Source organism: Xiphias gladius, chromosome 8, assembly GCF_016859285.1.
Source record: "Xiphias gladius isolate SHS-SW01 ecotype Sanya breed wild chromosome 8, ASM1685928v1, whole genome shotgun sequence".
Taxonomy (NCBI): domain Eukaryota; kingdom Metazoa; phylum Chordata; class Actinopteri; order Istiophoriformes; family Xiphiidae; genus Xiphias; species Xiphias gladius.
Genome location: NC_053407.1, coordinates 1,445,580 through 1,467,142, shown reverse-complemented (window position 1 = coordinate 1,467,142; position 21,563 = coordinate 1,445,580). Strand labels below are relative to the sequence as shown.

Below are 21,563 nucleotides of genomic sequence, written 5' to 3'. Positions count from 1 at the left end.
AAATAAAGAAATTGGCAATATCAGACTGGACATTTGTTTGTGACTTTGTCTGTCTCTCTGTCTTTGTCCTTTCAGTCAGTAGATGTCCAGCAGCAGCTGACTTTCCTGCTGTCCAGATCTCCCAGTCTGGAGGAGCTCTCACTGGAGGCCAGTGGACTCAAACTGTGAGTTTGTGTGTGATTGTGCGATACATAGGTAGGCAATGTAAACAAACACTTCCGTCAACAAGACTTACACAAAGGTGCATTTGAGCAAACAGTAGACTTTCCACTTCTTTAGTGATGCTGCTCAGTGACCCAAAGTTTAAGTTTAAGGCTGCTTGTACAGGATGTTTGAATCTGTGTATCAATTTTAAGAAGATTTTCCTTGAATAGAGATTTAAAATTGTGTAGATGATCCTTAAGTTCTGTAAATGTTAAAGGGGGCTTTGCATAGGCTGACCCAGGCCTCAGGAAATGGGCTCTCTATTGGCCAGATTTTTAAAAGCAAATCTATGCCATCAGTCTACCATCTGTAACTTCCTTGATGTAAGACAATGTTCAGTTGTGATAAAGGTTGAAGACTAACAATACAAGGTGTGTCACCATTGATCCTGGGACAGTCAGGAATGTGCACATTGACAGACAGATCAAGAGATATTTTATATATTATATTTTTTCACATGTAAATCTAAACAGGCAGTCTCTAAGTCTAATTTAATGTCTACTTTATAGGTATTGATTGAGACTGAAAAATAACCTTATTCTGCTGCAGGGACTTTGCAATCAAAATGGCAGCTGCCCTGCGGGAGCACACCTCTTCTACCCTGCATTCCATCAACCTCTCAGGCAATCCAATCGAAGACAAAGGTGGGCTTTTTATATATCACATCTGAGTGGTATAAGCATGGTATTAGAAAATAACAGTAGTTCTGAGCCATCTTCCATCTTGACCCTAGTTGCCAGTTTTACTGTTTATGTCTTCCTCTGTGAAGTTTTGTCAGTTAGTTAAATGGGCTCATGTAGTGCTTAGCTGGAATCAAATTTGCCATACAGTCCATTCGGGAAGTTTTCAGATCCCTTCACGTTTTTTCACATTTTGTTATGTTGCAGCCTTATGATATAATTGGTTAAATCCATTTCTTCCCTGATCATTCTACGCTCATAATGACATAGTGAAAACAGAATTTTAGACATTTTTGCAAATTTATTAAAACGGAAAAACTGAAATATCACATTGACAGAACTATTCAGACCCTTTGCTATGATTCTTAAAATTTAGCTCAGGTGCCTCCAATTTCTCTTGATCATCTTTGAAATGTTTCTACACCTTGACTGGAGTCCACTTGTGGTAAATTCAATTGATTGGACATGATTTGGAAAGGCACACACCTGTCTATATAAAGGTCTCGCAGCTGACAATGCATATGAGAGCAAAAACCAAGCCATGAGGTTGAAGGAACTGCCTGCAGAGCTCAGATATAGGATTGTGTTAATGCATAGATCTGGGGAAGGCTACAAAAAAATTTCTGCTGCATTGAAGGTTCCCAAGAGCACAGTCGCCTCCATAATTCTTCAGCGGAAGAAGTTTGGAACAACCAGGACTTTGGAACAACCAGAAGCTGGCCGTCTGGCCAAGCTGAGCAATTGGGAGTGAAAGACCTTGGTCATAGAGGGGACCAAGACCCCCGATGGTCACTCCGGCTGAACTCCATACATCCTGTGTAGAGATGGGAGAAACTTTCAGAAGGATAACATCACTGCAGCACTCTACCGATCTCTGCTTTATGGCAGAGTGGCCAGATGGAAGCCTCTCCTCAGTGAAAGACACATAAAAGCCTCTTGGAGTTTGCAAAAAAAGCACCTAAAGGGCTCTCAGACTGTGAAAAAAGATTCTCTGATCTGATGAAACCAAGATCGAACTGTTTGGCCTCAACTCTAAGCGTCATGTCTGGAGGAAACCAGGCAGTGCTCCTCACCTGCCCAATACCATTCTAACGGTGAAGCATGGTGGTGGCGGCAGCAAACAACTCTGGAGAGACCTGAAAATTGCAGTCCACCAATGGTCCCCATCCAACCTGACAGAGGATCTGCAAAGAAGAACTGCAGCAAATCCCCAAATCCAGGTTTGCAAAGCTTGTTGCATTATACCCAAGAAGACTTTAGGCTGTAATCGCTGCCAAAGGTGCTTCAACTGAGTACTGAATAAAGGGTCTGAATATTTTGTCAATGTGATATTTCAGTTTTTCCTTTAATAAATTTGCGAAAATTTCTAATTTTGTTTTTGCTTTGTCATTATGGGGTATTGAGTGTAGATTGGGGGGGGGGGGGTCAATTTAAATGATATTTAGCATAAGGCTGCAACATAAGATGGGGGGGTGAAGGTCTGAATACTTTCTGGATGCACTGTTTTCTTGAGCAGCTTGGGGTCAGTTCACCAAAATGACCAAAAAAGAGGAAAAAACTACCCCTAATAGGATCTAGCCATGCAGATAGTTAGACGTTTGATCTATCCCTTTTAATATACCGGAATAAGCAGTAGAAAGGATGTAGCATCTGCAGCTAAAGATAGAGGGCAGATAGACTGATAATACAAAAAGTACAGACAGGCAAGATAAACATGACTGCCAGATAATGTGAGGCACAGCTGTAGTGATAGGACACTTTTTTTTTTTTTTTTTCCCCAAGCATGGTCCACACATGAAACTGTTTGTTTTTCTTCAATAATACTAATAAAATCAACATAGTTAGTTTTACAACAGAATCAACAACATTGACTCACTTAAATGGAATGCAACCATCATTGATATCATTGATTTCACATGTGCTTTCCTGCTGTGAAAAGGGTCTATAGGCACATGTGATATAACGAGAGATGGCGACTGTATTCATATCAGCTATTCATTTTAAATGAACATCAGTGATGTAATATTTCAATGTTTGTTTAAATCAGTACACACACTGGATTTAAGACATATTGTGTGTGTTGTTTTCACTCCTAGGTATAATAGCTCTCAGTCAGGAGTTGGGATATCTAGCTCAAGGACTCAAGCACCTTTCTCTGTCCCGGGTATCAATGACTGCTAGAGGTAGACACACACACACACTCATATGATGTCATATGAGTATATGACATCATACTCCTCCATGTAACTCCTCCTCCGCTGACTTTTCAGTCCTGCAGCTCTCAGTCCTCTTCCTCCTTCTCAGAATGAATAAGAGAGGCAGTGATGTTTGGAATCTGTAGCCTGCAACAATTAATGTCATTTCAAACTAAATGCACTCTTTTCACATAATTGCCTTTACATCCAGTTGTCCTCCTCCAGCAACTTGATCACTATCTGTGCATGGTCTCATGCATCTGTTTCCAGGTCTTGGCTGTCTGAGTCAGCTTCTATCCTCCAGTCCGCTCTTTTCAGCTTCTCTGACCCACCTCGATCTGTCTGGTAACCCCAGCAGCCTGGTTACTGAAGAGGCCACGGTACAATGCAGTCTGTGTGTGTGCTTGCGTGTGTGTGTGTGTGTGTGTGTGTGTGTGTGTGTGTGTGTTTGTTTCATGTCAGATGATGTGGATTGAAGTCACATGATTCATACAGTACCTACACATACAATACACATGCTATACATACGTGTCCAGAAGTGGAGCTGTAACTGGGAGGTCTGGGAGAAATCCCAAGGGGGCCAGTACAGTTCCGACTCAGTGACAGGGTTAACTCAGCTGCAGCTATACCGACAGAGCCGAGTGTTTGCAGGAGTAATCAACACACTGTGTTAAAGATGGAGAGAAAGAAATGAAGGAAAAATAGGAGTGCAGATAAGATACTGATTAAAAACAAAAAACTCACCTTAGCAGGTTTAAGCTACATGCACTGGAATACTGGATATATTCTGCACATGTGATCAGTGTAAACTATTCAGTGTTGTCTCTCTGTGTGTGTGTGTGTGTGTCTTGCAGTTTCTCTTCAAGTTCTTGTCCAGTACTAACTCTCTGTCTCATCTGGACCTCAGTGATACCAACTGCCCTCTGGACACGGTCAGTGAGAGACACTTTCTATAAACCTATCCACTCCACTCCTCTAAGGCTGGTTGGTTGATTTCACCTAAAGGAATAGTCAAACATTTGGTACAATCGGCTTGCTGTCAAGGCGACATGATGTTCATCCTTGTGTGTCCAGTACAGAGACACATCCAGGACATGGCTAGCCTAGCTTAGCAGAAAGACTGAATGTGGGGGTAAACTGCTAGCCCATCATATAATAAAAAAAACAGACTGTTTCTTCTATCTAAAACAATATTAGAGCCTCTTAGGCAAAAATCCTTTGAACACTCGCTAGCAGCGTGGTTTAAGTCAGTCAGCAAGAGAGTGAAAGCAGGTTCAAATCCTGTGTTTCCATTTTTAATACTGGGGCTACTTTTTTGTATGCATTTGGACTGTGCCTTTACCTTTATAAAGTTCTATTATGCTTCTTCTACACTGCAATATTGGCTAGAACTTGTTGCAAATAAAACACCTTCATTTTGGAAACAAAACCTAATTCCAGTGAAGTCCTATTTGCATTCCCTCTATTATGTAATGCAGAAGTAAAGTAGTCCTTTTCTCACTGTAGGGGCCAGACTAAGTAGGCTTTTTACCCAGGGTATAACAAGGACATAAATACTATGCTGAAAATAATGTTTTATAATGTAAAACCTTCTCATGAAAGCTTCACACAGTAATAACAGTATGTTGAGAAAAGTTTGTGCAGACTTTCTTAAACACATTATAATCATCATTACCTTAATAATCTCTACAGATGCATGTATTTACTTGTTGATTCAGTTATTTGTAAAAGCGTGGCAGTGGACATATTAAAAGGAGAACGGGGCCCACTGAGGCTGTCTATGCAGGGGGCTCAGATTCTTGTGCTACTGGTACTGTCTTTTGAACCTCTGTGCTAGTCAGTCTGTACATAACACTCACTCATTCATACTTTCTCTTGCAGTTATTTGTGTCCCTGTCTGCTGGATGTTGTTACAAACTGATGCACCTGAACCTGGCCAGGAACCCCTTCAGCCACAGGTCAGCTCCACAGTTCCAGTTCTCTAGTGTCAGTGGCCGTCAGTTTGTTAGTTTTTGAGATTTAAGACCTATGAACTTGACATCCTCCGTGCATGACCCATGGAAGTCATTATTAGTGCACTAATAGACTCAGTACAGTATATTTGCACATCTATCATGGATCCTTCATCATTGCAATACTTAGGCCACCCTAAGTATTGTACTACAGTACATGTATATGTACATACTGTATATGTACTCCTTGCGTGTGATTGCGCGATAAATTTACACCATTGGTCAGCTGGCCGAGTAACTGGAGTTCCCCATTGGTCATTGCTCTTTCAAATTGAATGGACGTTAACAGTTTCTATTGCGTCATAAGGGGGTTGTTTGCAGGCAGTGTTGACATTTAGCACATTTGTTGCTAGATTTATAGACCTTTCAGGCCCTTTTAGTGACTTTACTTTACAAAAGCACCAGATCTCGCAACTGTCTGGACATGCACAGGTGGAACTAATAGCTGTAACGATGTCTCCATGAGCCCATGAGTCTGCATGCATCAATACCAGAGCCCAGAGACTGTCACATGTAAATTAAATTAAGCCTATAATAAATCTTATTGTTGACAGCAGTTCTTTTCTTGCTGTGATAGGTCAAAAGGTATGCAGTGAAAGAGGCAGGCACAACAGCAACAGGCTGGAATGTTAGGGCAACATAGACCATCTGGTAAAGAGTGGCTGATGTGCTGCGACTAATGGTGGTAATGCAGGGCAGGTGTGCAGACAGGTGATGAGTCAAGTGACATATTGAACATACTGAGGACGACTAGTGGGAAGACTTGAAATAGTACTCTCAGATGACTAGAAATTTGAATGAATCGGTTGGTGGAATCAGGTTATATAGTCAACTCCAGCACAGTTTCATGGAGTGGGTAAAAACATTGTGTTAAAATAAATGTAACTATTTGTGTGTGTGTGTGTGTTTGTGTGTAGAAAGGTGCGGGGGGTAACCAGGAGCATTCGAGAGTTCTTCAGTCAGAGCTGTGAGCTAAAATATGTGGGCCTATCGGCAACCAAACTACCTCCACAAGCCCTCAGGTGTGTTTGTGCCCATTAAATGCAACAATTTAATATTCACTTTTATCCATTTATTCATTTTTCTAACGTTTCTAACGTGAAAGTTCAAGCACCTTTTATGTGTGCTATCTTAGCTGCCAAAGCAGCAAGCAGCCTGTGCTACTGGTAGCTAACGTTAGCCTGCACTGTGGTTTATACAAGCAGCTTCCATAGTCTGACACTTGTCAGTCATACAAACATACAGTGACTAGCTTACTAAACGTACCTCCCTTTAAGCCAGCAAGTGACTATTGTAATTATTTCACGCATTCACAATACTATTCTCTCTCCACATACACAACACACATTGTATAAACATTTCAACAAAACGTGCTCAACTGGGGGTCTGTGGTTTATGAGTCTGTTTAAGTGGTGAAAGGTTCCAAGACAGCTTTGTTATAAGATGTGTAGACTTGTATATTTCATAAATATGTCTTGTTTTGCAACTAGGTTATTACTACAGGGTCTGGCGACCAACACTCGTCTCTTTGGGCTGGAATTGGACCTCAGTAGCTGTGAGGTACATAACATACTCACACACATACATGCAAAAACATCGTTTTCATTTGTAATGATGAGTAGCAGAAGCCACAGTAAGAGTGTGTGTGTGTGTGTGTGTGTGTGTGTGTGTGTGTGTGTGTGTGTGTGTGTGTGTGTGTGTGTGTGTGTGTGTGTGTGTGTGTGTGTGTGTGTGTGTGTGTGTGTGTGTGTGTGTGTGTGTGTGTGTGTGTGTGTGTGTGTAGCTACGTTCAGCAGGGGCCCAGGTGATACAGGAACACATCTCTGAAGCTAGAGCTATCAAAAGTCTGGATATCTCTGACAACGGTATGCAAAACCACACACACATCCCATCATACCAAATGACAAAATAAACCTCCAATCCCACCACCTGTCTCAGGACATTATCCTGCAATTCAGAACTCTGAACTCTTCAGAACCCCTGTTAAATCCTACACCTCTTTGTTGGGCAAACCTGGTATAGGTGTTAATGAGTGATATTTTGCTGTGCAAGACTAATGTATCACCACTTGTTGTATCTAATTACCATATACAGTTAAAAAAGCTTAAGTTACATTAAGAAATAGACATAGCCAGAAATAGCCATCATCATTTATTAGTATTGAAAGGCCTTTAACACACAAACTGAAGCAGGCAGTACATTTACATTTCACATGAATTCTTGCTGTAGTATTGAACATCCTGCCTCGCTCATTACACATAACACTAAGATGTTTTCTTAGCAGATTTGATTGAACACATGTCACTGAAATACTTGTCACTACACTTGTCATTTACACCACAAAGTGGAGGGAATTTATGAAATATTTAATGAATGATCGTTAATGACTAGTCCAAACACTTGTGATATGATTTTCATGGCACGGGACTTTTATTATGGAATAACAATCTGCTGTGCAGCTGCCCAGCTCTCTTACTTCCTCCCTCCATTTTTGTCTTGATGTTTACATAGTAATTTCAGTCCTCTGTGTTGCTCCCTCTCTCCCCCTTTTCCGCCCCCTGTCGGGCTATAGGTTTTGAGAATGACATGGTGACTCTGGTTCTGTCTGTCGGTCGATGTCACTCTCTTCGACGCCTCGCACTGGGGAGAAACTTTGCCATGAAGTCCAGGTCTGGGGAACATAATACAAAGTCATGCTGTACATGCTCCATTGTACATGATCCTTTCACTCCACTTTGTCTTCCCATTACATCAGCTCACTACTTAGATGTATATGAACAAACCTTTGGACACAGACAGCCGGAGACACCTGAATTCATCATGGCCATGTAGCCACAATCGAAAACTTAAAACTTATAAGTGATAAAAGTGCCCCAGTGATACAAAGCTTCTGTAAACTAAAAACCTAATTAAGTAATGGTTCTTTTTGTCTGTGGGAGAGAAAAATCGACGGTATTTCAAAAATAGTCAGTATCTGCAAACCAGACTGAGGTCCCCATATAAAATACCTTCAGGTAAAATACTTGGGTGTTTCAACTGGGGATTTGGGGGACATACCTCCCTCACTTTTCAAAATCTTATCTTTGTCCCACGTCTTTTACAGTTTTGACTGAAAACGGACTAAAATCGCTCTAAAGAGTGTCCCCTTACTGCCCAGCTGCCAGCTCTAATGTGGTAAAAATGTTGATACTGTCATCTAGGTCTCAGTATGCTTCAGGCAAATTGCTTCTTAGACTGTTTGAAAGCGTGCACTATTGTCCCCATTTGTATGATCCGTCACATCAAGACGCTGCAAAGACACACAAAAGGCGCAGATTGCTTGTAGAGAGATCAGGGACACAGTGGGATGCAGCCAGGACGAGGCTATGACAGCAGGCTTTTCACCCTGCCTTTGGGTGTGGCCATTTGTCGGCATGCCTAACTGGCCTGCTGAGTCTAACATTGTAGGTTTACCTAAATGTTTCAAAACCTAATATGAGACAAAATGTTGCTAAAATGTTTCTCCCTTTCTTCCGTCCTTCTATCTTTCATTCCATGAGTTCGTGCTTTCTTGCCCATGTCATGTTTCTTGTTCTCTCTCTGTCTACCAGAGCTCTCACTGACGTTCTTCATCGTATAGCTCAGCTCATTCAGGATGAAGAGTGTGTGAGTGACACCTCCTCTCACTTCATTCAGTATTACTCTCAGTAATATTAGCCCCTTATTTCAGGTGCAATACATCAGTGGATTGTGGAAAATGTCTATACTTAGTTATGTTTTTCCCAGCATTGGACAGAAAAAACCCTCCATTTCTTAGATACTTGTGTGTATGTGTGTGTGCGTGCAGCCCTTGCAGTCTCTGTCAGTGTGTGACTCCAAACTGAAGACAGGGATGCACATTCTGCTGAGCGCTCTGGGCGGCCACACTTCTTTGGCTGAACTGGACATCAGTGGAAACAACATCGGAGACACTGGAGCCAAAATGCTGGCTAAAGCCCTGATGAATAACATCAGACTGAGGTACACATACACTAGCCAAAGTGTTGGACACAGAACAATTAGAGGCACAGAAACCAATTTTCCTTCAGATTTTCTAATATTTTATGAATTACAGAACAATGCCAGCCTTGTCCTTAAATAAACAGAGACAGTATCATGGTTGCATATGTTTCTGTAACACATCATCACGCAAAATGTTCTACTTCATGTTGGAACAGCATTACTCTAGAAAATCTTTTGTCCCACAACCCAACCATTATTTATCACCTCTTACTGAATTTTTACTGTAAGCTCTTGGTCTACTGTTTGCCACTAGATGTCATCCTTTCATCATTTGAAACTAACATTCAGGCTGCAAGAGTGTTTCGTATCTGGTGTGTCCACACTGTCATTTGATGTTGCATGGTGCACCTGTCAGTCAAGCACTACACCTTCACCTTGACTATAGTGATCAATGTAGGTCATCTCCAACCAGACTTTGGTGGAGTTGTACCAGGTACAGGATACGTAGCTGTATTTTGTTGACCTGAGCTCTCTCTCTCTCTCTCTCTCTCTCTCTCTCTCTCTCTCTCTCTCTCTCTCTCTCTCTCTCTTTCAAGGACTCTAACATGGGACAGAAACAATGTAACTGCCAGGGGTTTCCAGGATTTGGCTGATGCCTTGGAAAGGTCACTGAAACACACACACTCAAGCACACACAAAAGTCTGTCCTCACTTTACAAAGTCTGTAACTGGTCCTCACAACAGTAAAATGTTACTTGATCCTGAAAAAAACTAGCTTGGTACAAATTGCAGGTGTTGACTAACTTGCTGTTTACATTAGTGTCATGCCATGACCGGCTTTACTGGTTGCAGTTACCACCTAATATCACATTTGGATAGTTAGCTTTCATTGGTGATTTGAACTGTGTTAACATCGTGCTAACACATAATTTTCAAGGACTGCAGTGCTAATTGCATCCTGCACAATGGATCAGACCCACAACATAGTAACCACTAGGCAATCAGTAAACTACAGAACCCCCCCAGTCCTGAAAGGTTTTTTGTTTTTTTTTTAAATCTTGTGCACTCAACATAAAAAATAATTTTTCAGGACTTCAGGGGCTTCGTTGTAAACGGCTTACTGTAAATTACAATCTAAAGTTGAACAATACCAAGAATCTACAGCTGTGCTAGCAGCTCTCTGAGGCTCAACTGCGTGCAATGGTGCTTTGAGCTAAATACTAACGTCAGCATGCTAACATGCCCACAGTGTCAATACTGAGAAGCTGGCTTTTAGCAGGGCTAATATTTACTGTGTTAACCATCTTAGTTTAGTGTGTTAGCATACTAACATATGCTAAACAGCACTAAACACAAAGTACAGCTGATGTTGCTCATAAATCAACTGGAAAATCTGAAATTTTGACCTGATGATGGCGCTAGATGAAAAGTCAGAGGACCAGCACAGGGATTACAGTTTATCCTGAGCGGGACATGAATGTGTGTAAATCCAGTAGTGTTGAGACATTTCACTAAAAACCACAAACTTCAAACTCATGGTGGCACTTTTGGGAAAGTTAGGGGATCACCAAAGACAGTAGGATCTATCCTGTGGGGACCATGAATGCATGTACAAAATTTCAAAGCAATCTATCCAGTAGTTGTTGAGGTATTTCTGTCTGGACCAGAACGATGGACCGTCTAGTGTATGTATCTGAATTTTGATAGTAGGGTTCTGTGTTGTGCAGGAACTTTACTCTGCAGCAGGTGTCCCTCCCCCTGGCTGATATCACACAGAGTTACCGTAGCAACCCTGACAGAACAAAAGAGGCCCTGCACAAGGTCAGTGTGTTTAATATGGAAAATATTTAAAAAGGTGAATGTACAAACAATACATTTGTCATTTCTCACATCTTGTTTTCGTTCACATGCCGTCTTTCTGTGTGAATGTGAACTTAAAATATAAGCAGTTTTTGCATGGTGAGGGTGATGTTTTTGCAAAATCATATGGGACATTACAGTTGGTGTTTGTGTGGTGCCTCTGGGTTTCTTTCTTTCCTTCTACTATCAGTGTGGTCTGGTTAGTCACCGTGCTATGCTTTGAAATGGGTTTTTTGTTACTATTTGTGTATTGTTGTCGCTGATAGCAACAGGGTATGTTTAGGAGGTCAGGGAGAACTGGGGGCAGAGCGGAGAGAGAGAGAGAGAACAGATGTGATGGTGTATTTAGCCACTGTGGTGGTGAGGGATGTGGGTTAAAATGTTATGGTATTAGCTTACGTGTGTAACAAAACAATCAACCAGTATACACTCTGTGTCTGTCTGTCTGTCTGTCTGTCATAGGCTACTTTTGGGAACAAATTTCAGACTAAAGACAAGTTAACTGGGGACAGTTTGTCTAATTGGGGACAAAAGCCGTGTCCCCAAATGGGAAAAGCTGATTTTTGGTTCAGTGGTTAAGGAAATGAAAGCAAGTCTATTGCATGTCCCCAAAAGTGACTTTGATCTGTGTGTGTGTGTGTGTGTGTGTGTGTGTGTGTGTGTGTGTGTGTGTGTGCGTGTGTGCGTGTGTGCGTGTGTGCGTGTGTGCGTGTGTGCGTGCACGTGCGTGTGTGCGTGAGCAGATTCAGCAGTGTTTAGACAGAAACAACCAGAGACAGTCTGACGGAGTGGAACTTCAGAAAGTCTTAAGAACTCAACAATCTGTAAAGGTAAGAAGTACAATAGATATATAACATATGTAATTACAGGTCAATTAACAATAATACAAATACTGCTGATTAACTCTAACATAATATAATAAATGATTAGGGTGTACATTTTTTTCAGATGTTGAATATTAAAGCAAGTAGACTTGACATAAATTTCAGTCAAAATTTGAGTTTGCGCAAACTTTCCAAAATTGTATTCAGTGTTTCCACAGAATTGTATTTTTGCCAGAGTAAAAGAAAACTTTAGGTAAGGTAACCACTGAAACTGAGAATACTAATAACAGCTTATACGTTGTTGAAAATATGTTAGTTGGAAATCAAATGAATTTGAAAATGACTTTTGCAGTACAGTTCGGCTTGGCAGTAGCCTACATCCTAACAGTCTGGAGTATAGTGGGACACTATGGATACCATGCAGGGAACACTGCACACAAGCCCCCACTGGGAATGATTAAAAGCTGCACACAAACATAGCAGAACCAACTCTGAGTTCAACTCTGACTCTGCACAAGCGGCAACAATAACGATGACTGACACTACTCTGGTGAATCATGTAATGTTCATGTTATTCATTCAACAAATAATATGGGATGAATTAAAGTGAATTCTATCACGTGAGGTTCACTGACTGAAGTTAGTTTTAATTAGTTAGTTTAATTAAAAAATTAACTAATTGAAAAACTATGTTGGCTCCACATACCAGTTTCTGTCCCGGTCTGTATGCTAAGCTCTGCATGTCTCTGTTGTACTCAATTTTAGCTGGTCCAAGGTATGTGTCGGCAGTTGGAGGACAGCCTTAAACGTTTAAACCACTGCAGCATTCAGGAGGTCCAGGCTGACATCCTGACAGCACACGAGGTGCTGCACAACGCCAGGGAGTCCTTCAAGGTACAGGCTGCTCAGATGGGTTAAGAAAACCTCTATAAATTATAGAATTGTGGGCTTAAATAATTACAGCCAAACTCTGTCGGATTCTTGTGGGACTGAATTGCATGTCAACTATCTGTTAAATAAGAGTCCATTTGTAAAATGAAATGTATACGCTCAGTGGCCCCTTTATTAGGTACACATTTAGAATCTAATGCAATTCAGTACAACAGCTGAGCTGTAAACTCTCCCTTTACAAAGATAATAATGGTCAGTCTTGATTGACACTGTCTGATAATTATTTAGGTTGTGGTTTGCAGAGATGTTGAACTGGACTGCATTATACTGAGAGGTATTTTGCCCACTGCTTTTACAAACATGAGGGGGAAGAATATTGGAAACACATTTCAATATAATTCAGTCCAGCAACAACACAAGTTTAAAGAAAAAAAAAAACTAAGCTTCATAAAGAAAGTATGTGGCAGAGCCGTTTTACTGGCTTGCATTAGATTGTATAGGCTTGCCTAATAAAGGGACCAGGGAGTGTAAATGATGCCACTAATGTTTTTTTTGGCTTTCCCTGTGCAGCTGCTCCCCTCTCTGTATGAGGCAGGCAGGAAGTGTGGCTCTTACGGGGACTTGGTGAACTGCATCCTCACTGACACTGCTGCCGCACTGACTACTGAGTTCACTCGAAGCATACAGGTACACATGTAAATACGCCCACTGTGCAGCTTATCACACAGGCCAGATCACAGAGTGGAAATTGTACCGGGTTGGATTACAAAACGGGGTTGAGGCCATGGCTGTAGTTCTCATCTCCCTAGACAACCTCCAATCATTTATCTTAAGGACAACAGGAGCTAACAGGAAGTTAACGCAACAGTAACGTTTTGATATCTCTACCGCTGTTTTGGGATACAAGCTACTCAGTCTTTTTCAGAGAACCATCTATGGTTAAGCATCCTCCTTTTGGTCAAGCCAATTTACACAAGAAGTGTGGATAGATATTAATACTTTAGTAACATTTAACATGAATACTCTCTTTGCTTTAAAATATAATAATCTGTTATGATCCCACTTTGTCTGAATAAAAAAATCAACAGAAACTCAAGCACACACACACACACACAGTTGTACTAGAATACAGAGGTTACAAACTCTTTGTGTTGTACCTCTGCTTAAAATCCTTTTTAGTTTCCTTTATAGATACCTGATACTTTCTGATAAATAATGTATCTTTACTACAAAAACCACTGCACTTTACTCTCTTTAGTATCTTTTTGACTGATGTTCAGTTCTAGTGCCTTCTTAAAAATATACATTAAATTATTTCCTCACCTGAAAAACGTAGTTGTCAGTAATGGGGGGAATCGTGTGTGTACCCTGAGAGACAAAACCCAGGGCAAAAAAGTAAACACTCTCCCTGAAGCACTTGCGGCACCACTGGCTGCTGCTGCTCATTGAAGCTCATGCTTTTGGCGCATGGTAATAACTGGAGGCGACTCAGATTAGTGTAACACCATTTTTATTAAGTCAGATCTTCTCTCATCTGGACTACGGACAGTAAGAGTGCAATGTTCAGACAGACCCGAGTAAGAGAATCAACCTGAAACAATATAAGTAAGGGGAAATGAGTCAAGTGGAAATTATGCCCTCATGCAGTAATTATTTAAAAATGTCTATTCTCATTCCCTGGCCAGTTAAAAGACATACTGTAGGTTGCAACAAATTAAGTCTGCATGTGCAGCATGTGTATCAGGCCCACCCGGGGCCTCATTTATCAAAGCATACACAGAAAACATTTTAAATGAATGTGTAAGGCTGTCTGAGCACTCAATAAAGTGTGTATTAATCAAACAAGCATACACACTTCTGTACACAATGAGCAATATCAGTCTTACGTTTTTTTTACATCAATCTGCTCATGCATGAATAGGCTCATTTACATTTACAATACCCCCATATCTCCATATTTGACCAATAACATCCCTTTAGACAAATATTGCAGACAGTAGGTTGAAGAATTGCTAAATGAGGCGTGACTAAAGCAAAATGATTTATTTGGCACAAGTAATGGAAAAAAGAGAACAAAAATGGTTTTAACCAATGAGAACCAATGTAGAAACAGGGTCCAGTGCCATGTAAGTGTCCTCCAGGGATGCTGAATAGTGGAAGGTTGTTGGAAAGGAGTTCCTAATAGACAAGATCCCTGACAGTGGCATTGAAGAAGTGACTCCTTCAACTGCAAAGAGGATGTATAAGCACTAGGTAGTGAGCAACCTGCTTTTTAATTTTAATACAGTATACCTGAAAATATACCTGGCTACTGAAATGTATCAGCACATCAATAATGAAGAATGATTATAATTGAACATCATTAACATATCCCCGGTTCCCAGAGGAAAGTCGGTGGTTTGAAATAAATTCATTAAAAAAACACTGAATTATCCCATGCTTATGTTCCACTGCAGCAACATTGGGTTGTGATCTCATGTTTCAGTTGCATCTTAATATCCAATGAATAGTCCTGAGTGAATCTCTAAAATGACAGAATAAGACAATGTTAATGGATCCTGGTTAGATCCCAGCTCGATCTTGGTCTTGGGAGAGGACTCCTTCTTGTCTTGACTCAGTCTCGACTCAGACTTAATAATGTCCGGTCTTGGCCATACTCACGTGTCACTCTGTGTGTTCCAGGAGATGGCTCAAAGCCTGATGAGGTGTGCAGAGGCAGTGTGTCCACGGGTGGTCCAGCGGTCAAGTGTGTGCGAGTGTCTGTCGGAGTGTGTGTCTAAAAGAAGCAGACAGACACACGCATTCCTGAGAAGCACTCTTGTGGAGAGCACGGGGCAGATCATCATCAATAGACTGCGGTAATAACACTTATGTAAGACAGTAATTTCAGTCTGTTTAATGAACCTCATTTACATTGTATAATCGCCTTAGATACTGTAGGAAATGACTGACTGTTGTGACTGGTAAAAAGATTGTAAATGATAAGGACAGTTTGCAGGACATCTTGGGTAGAAAGCTGTGCATTTTATGCAAACGTTTCTATGCTAGAACCGGGAACGATGAAATAATGATCAGCATATTATATCAGTAGATTCACTTAAAAGTAAAATTATTTTTATTTACTGCACATTTAATCAGGATGAGAGATGTTGTCTATAGCAGGACCTTAACTGTTCAATTAAATGAACTGATTATTGACCGCGATTGAGCTTCATTGCTCATTATAAACCTAAAACACGTAAAACTGAAAAAGCTTCAAAATAACTTTGTCTGCTTTTCCCTGTCCCAACTCAAAGGCAGTGTTACTAGAAATGTGTTGCTAATATTTAGTCCACCTCATTTACATAGAAGGAGCAAGAAATATCATAAACAGCAACCAACATAATGCAGTCGAATACAACAACCGATAAATCGTCAAGAACTGGAACTCATTTTTACAAAGGAAGTATTAATAACAGGACTCTTGAATTTCATTAAAGTGAACAAGGATAATTGTTCTTAGTTTCTTTGTTCAATAACCAGGTATAAACAATAGAAATGTAAAAACAAGATATTTTCGCTGGAAGAAATTCCTGATCAAATTTAAGGGAAAACAGTTTAGATATGAGCTTTGTTTTACTTGAAACAAGCTAATTTGGCTGCAAGTGTGGTAAGCCATTTGGTCTTCATAAGATTTCTTAAAATAAGTCGGAATGTCCAGGTACCAGAAGCCTCAAAGCAAGATCAAATTATTCAAAATTATATTAATGCTATTTTTGTTTCTAGATAACAAAACTTTGCACAAGGCTCAATGCAGAGCCTTGGCTTTAACGTACAAACTTAAAACTGAAGCATGCTAACCATTGGGCCACCACCCCAACTGGCTACCAGTAATGTAGCTATTGCCATCACAGTGGCCTTCAGTGGGTCCACCATTTTGAGCCAGACTGAAATATCTCAACAACTATTGGTTTGCCATGAAATTTTGTAGAGACAGTCATGTTCCCCAGAGGATGTCTCTGAATGGCTTTGGTGATCCTTTGACCTTTCCTCTAGCACCACCAGCAGGTCAAAGTTCTCACTTATCTTGAGAATACCTGACATTTAATGGATGGACCAGGAAAACATTTGGTAGAGACATTCATTATCCCCAATGAATTTGATGATTCTCTGGCTTCTCATGTACTGCAGCACCATTATCGGGTCAGAATTTCAAAATGTCCAATTCTTTGGTTTATGGCAAAATATCTGCAGAATAAATGACATTCCCATCAACATTCACTGTACTTAGTGCTAATTCACAAATGTTAGCTTGTTAAGCATGTTAAAATGCTGACACCAGCATTTAGCTCAAAGCACTGTATCCACAGCCTCACAGGTCCGCTAGCATGCCTGCAGACTCTTGATATTGTTAATTAATATTGGACAATGTGAAACTGACACTTTTGACCAACAAGTTACTGCAAAGTTAGTCGAAGTTAGTAATCATTGCTGTAGATGTATGATATGTGCTGTCCTGATTGTGTTATTTTCATCATCAGAGAGGAATGTTAGGTCTCATGATTATTCTGAGACTATAGATTTGTATTGCATTTAATGGGACATAAAACATCTGAAGCGCTATTGTTGTCAGTGGAATGAAATGTAACGGGTTAAAAAAACAAACTCACGTGAACAAAAGTCTAATTCTTGAAATGAGATATTTTGTCCCAAGGTAAATTTGAGAATATAACTTCTTGCAGCCAAAAGATCAAAACAAGAAATAAGATGTTTTTTGTCCTTAAACTTTAGAGCATAAAATGTGTCAAAGCAAACTGCAAGTCCTGTAACGTACACATCCCTTGTTTCTAGCAAAACATATAAGATAAGATAAAATTGTGAATTAAGACAAGGCAAGGGAAATAAGTCTTACATAGTCACTACTACAATCCAATCCATGTTCAAAACAAGTCAGACTAGATTTTAAATCTAGATATAAGATTACCTCACTTACGTAGATAGAGTTTTTGCAGTGTTGGTTTAACAGCATTTAGCCTTTGAGCTATTTCTTAGCCAACAAGGCCTGGAACAGTCATTGCATCTCTAAAGCCTGTCCCCATACACTGAGTTGATTCTTGGAAATTTCATTGACTAGTTTGCTATCTAACCAAATGCAATTAGGCTGAGCAAGGCTAAACACATCATGGATGTGATAGACAGACGGATAAATGTGGGTCTTACATACTGGACTGCTTTAATTTATGTTTGCACTACAATAAATGTGTTCAAATCCAGATAAATACTGTACATGCCGTACTGAAACATAACTATTTGGTTATTGATTATCCAATATTATCGTTTTATTACTGTAAATAACCGATTGATTCATTCTAACTTTTGTCTTTAATCTTTTAACTACTGCAATCAAACTTAATTTCCTCTTTTTCCCTCTTTTCATCCATCCATCCAGTGACCTAAGACAAACATTGAGTGTCTCTTTGGCTGAAAGCATCATAGAACAAGTACTACAGGATCTGACAATGGCACAGGGCAAAATGGTAAACGTGTGTATTGTGTGTGTGTATGTGTTGTAAAATGTTCTGATTACTGAACTCCATACAGTGTTAAATGACACATGAATTTATCTATAACTTCTAATGACCTCATTTGCAACAGTTCCAGTGGGCAACGCCGTCTCCTAGAAATTACGTTTCTATATAACTAAAGTGCAACAGCAAATATGCTTTGTAGGAAACATAATTGTGGCCAGATTTCTTTTTCTGATTACATAATGAGGATGTGTCGTTAATTTTACAGAACTGGCAAGTTGCAAATACGTTGATAGTTAATGTATCAGTAAAAATGTTCACAGGCAACATGTTTGTCTTCCACCAGAATATCTGATCTCGCAGGACAACATCCACACCTGGTGGCTCCAGACTCAGACTCTCACAGCACTTGGTTCAGGTTCGGGAAAGATCCTGGTCTGGTTTAATACACAAAAAAAATGTGAACTCTGGTGTGACAGTCATGGGGATTTGTACACCTGCCGACTCCCAAGGCGTTTTTAAATGTAGCACTTCAATCATTCAAAAAGTGTGTTGCCTGTGTTGAACATAATCCACCCAGTGATTACATATCCTACAAAATGCATTTGCTGTTGCAGTTTGGTCGTATCAAAATATAATTTCTATGAGACAGGATTGCAGCGGGACGGAACACTTCAACATTTTGGGAAATGTCTTTGTTTGTTCTTTTATGCACATGCAGATGGAAAAATCAAGTTAATCAGTTTCATCTCTGGGTGTCTAGTCCAGAGATGAGTCCGGGACGTGTTTAGCCTAGCTTAGCACAAACACCGGAAACGGGGGGCAACTACTAGCTCCATCAGTAGCACAACTTCCAATAAATCCAACTCTTCTTCTTAGTGTCACTCTGTATAGGATGGTGCACAAGCATATTCCCACTGTTAAACTTCCCTTAAAAATACCACTACAGTTCCACAACATTATTATTGATATTATCTTGTATATTATTAGAAAACATTATTAGATATTATTTTTGTTCATACACTGTGTGTAAATATGTTAATTATGCTCTACTCATAACTAGTGATGTTTTTCTCTGTTTATTGTTTAGGATTGCCTTATAAAAGAAAATTCATGCAGTGCTCTGAAAACCAGCATCCCAGACCTCCGTCTGGTTGACAGTGACTTCCCAACTGATGATGTAAGGGACACAGCCCCCTTTATTCCTCTATTCATTCTGCATTCCTTTATGTGTTGGATTGTCCATTACTGTTCAACCTCTGTCTTTTACTCTGTCATTCACCAGTACAGTCCAGCATTTTGGAGAAATAGTTTCCACTCCAAGAGCCTGAGGCCCGCCCCTTCAATTAAGAGTAAGACACAGTCACTATTACTGTGTGATCCAATAATATCTCTCTGCGTCTCTCCCTCTCTCTGAATCTGAATTCAGTTCAAGTCGTTTTATGTGCGTGTGTGGGTGGTTGCTCAACTTGCAATATACATTAAATGGTAAACTTTAATAACAATGACGACATAATAAAAATATACACGGTGATTGAACAGGACTAAAAATGATTTGGTTCATAAATTTAATTTCGATTACTGTACACGTCACCAGACAAAAGAATGGGTACCATAAATGTGTGTTGATATGGCAAATGTTAGCAAAGACTTGCTTATTTACACATCCAGCAGACACAGAGCGACGTTAGCGTTCATTTGGAGTCATGTTTGCATCCACCTAATGAATGAACGTCCAATATTCACTCTCCTTTTAGTGTGTGACTGTCTGTCTGCTGTTTGCTGTTGAGCAGGTAATGGAAAGTGGGTTTATCAGAGCTTTCCCTGAAAACAGCTGGAAAGAGGCTGATGAGAGAGATGAGAATAACAGGAAAGCTGCGTGTCGTAAGAGCAAAAGAATGAACTGAAATACATTAAAATGCTCTGTAGAGCTGGAGGGAACCACAAAGTTTGGTGATAATTCTCTGTGGGGTTTATCACTACGATTAACACTTTTCACATTAATTCAATAGCATAAATTAAGAAATTCAAGGGGAAAATGAGTCATTTCAGAGAATGAATTAGGTCTGTTTGTTTTTTCTCCATGACACCTCCATACAGCGACATACTGACAAAATTGCTTCTCATTTTGCTTTACTAGTAAAGGGGCTCAAAATGTTAAGCGTCTTCAGATTGTGGCTCTAAAAGAAAAGTCAGTGGAGTCATAAAATCAAAATGTGTTCTACCACCTAGGAGTAGGAACTCATTGAGACTGAACAAAATTGCCCCCTTTCACTTAAAATCTTTTCCATCGGTTTCTATTTAAAACACCCAACACATTTGATAAATAATGAAATAATTTAATAAGTGGTATGTTATCGTGTGAAAGATCATCAGTTAGAATCCACTACCTATGGAATAATAATCAGTATTTACTTCATTAATGTGATTGTATTTCATAGTGAACAACGTACTGTATTCAATTCTGTTCTGCTACTTCAGAAATCCAGTATGGCATTAGAATGAGTATGAGCAGAGGCAAAAATTTCAACTGACCATCATGCTATTTCGTCTTTTCCCATTGTAGTCTTCATGGGTGCTGTGCCATGCTGAACCAATCTGTGGCAGACACAGAGCGCTGTTTGGCTAATTGGAGCATGGCCTGTTTATTTTCACACCAGTGACTTTGACCATGGGAGAGATGAGATGGGGAGAAGATGGAGGAAGCAATTATTAGGGAATAGGAGGAAACCCTCGCTCCTTTTGTTTGATAGGGCAATAGCATTAAAAGATTTAATAATAAAACAAAATGATACATAAAAAAATAATTTGTTCATCATAATTTTGTAATTCCTGTAATTGTGTTTGACAGATTAGGTCAATATTTTATTAAGTATCTTTACAAAATATCTAAAATTGAGTATTTTATTTCTAAAAATGTATTAATTAATTTGCATTTCAAAGGCCTCTGAAATATTTTGAACAGGAAGAGATTGTGAAACTGAAATATTAATAACAATAATGGTTTAACCTCACCATATTCTACCTTGTGTTGTGTGTATGACCGGGTTAGCTCTGTGTTATAGGTTGATAACTGTGTCCCTGTGTACAGTACAGTGTCACTGCAACATCCGTCTGCTGCTCTGCATCCTCCCTGTTTCCTTTCTGCATATCTATGCTTAATTGATCATTTCTCTCTTGTATACTCTGCTCTGCCCCCCTTTGTTCCCCCTCTTTCCTTGCTTAGTCTCTCCTCCCCCACAATCTTACCTTCTTGACACCCCCATCTTCTCCTTTTGAGTAGTTTCTTGTCTCTCCACTCTCCCCATGTCTTCCCTATACAGCTCTGCATGCCCTATACACCACAGCCAGCCATCAGCCACAATGTTAAAAAGACTTCACAGTTTTAATGTTGTGGCTGAATAATGTG

The 21,563-nt window shown here is 39.9% G+C and overlaps 1 protein-coding gene across 1 annotated transcript in view; it reads left to right on the top strand.

Moving 5' to 3' along the window:
- The window catches only part of carmil2 (capping protein regulator and myosin 1 linker 2), a 63,295-nt gene that overhangs the window by 9,593 nt on the left and 32,139 nt on the right, over positions 1–21,563 (top strand). The window contains exons 10-31 of the mRNA XM_040132137.1: positions 76–164; positions 754–848; positions 2,981–3,067; positions 3,350–3,459; positions 3,934–4,011; positions 4,961–5,037; positions 6,009–6,113; positions 6,582–6,651; positions 6,875–6,956; positions 7,664–7,760; positions 8,682–8,736; positions 8,918–9,090; positions 9,669–9,737; positions 10,800–10,893; positions 11,676–11,762; positions 12,522–12,650; positions 13,218–13,334; positions 15,330–15,505; positions 18,076–18,163; positions 19,245–19,334; positions 19,440–19,506; positions 19,948–19,957. Of these exons, the coding sequence (XP_039988071.1) occupies positions 76–164; positions 754–848; positions 2,981–3,067; positions 3,350–3,459; positions 3,934–4,011; positions 4,961–5,037; positions 6,009–6,113; positions 6,582–6,651; positions 6,875–6,956; positions 7,664–7,760; positions 8,682–8,736; positions 8,918–9,090; positions 9,669–9,737; positions 10,800–10,893; positions 11,676–11,762; positions 12,522–12,650; positions 13,218–13,334; positions 15,330–15,505; positions 18,076–18,163; positions 19,245–19,334; positions 19,440–19,506; positions 19,948–19,957 (2,045 nt within the window). The remainder of the gene's footprint in view (positions 1–75; positions 165–753; positions 849–2,980; positions 3,068–3,349; positions 3,460–3,933; positions 4,012–4,960; positions 5,038–6,008; positions 6,114–6,581; positions 6,652–6,874; positions 6,957–7,663; positions 7,761–8,681; positions 8,737–8,917; positions 9,091–9,668; positions 9,738–10,799; positions 10,894–11,675; positions 11,763–12,521; positions 12,651–13,217; positions 13,335–15,329; positions 15,506–18,075; positions 18,164–19,244; positions 19,335–19,439; positions 19,507–19,947; positions 19,958–21,563) is intronic.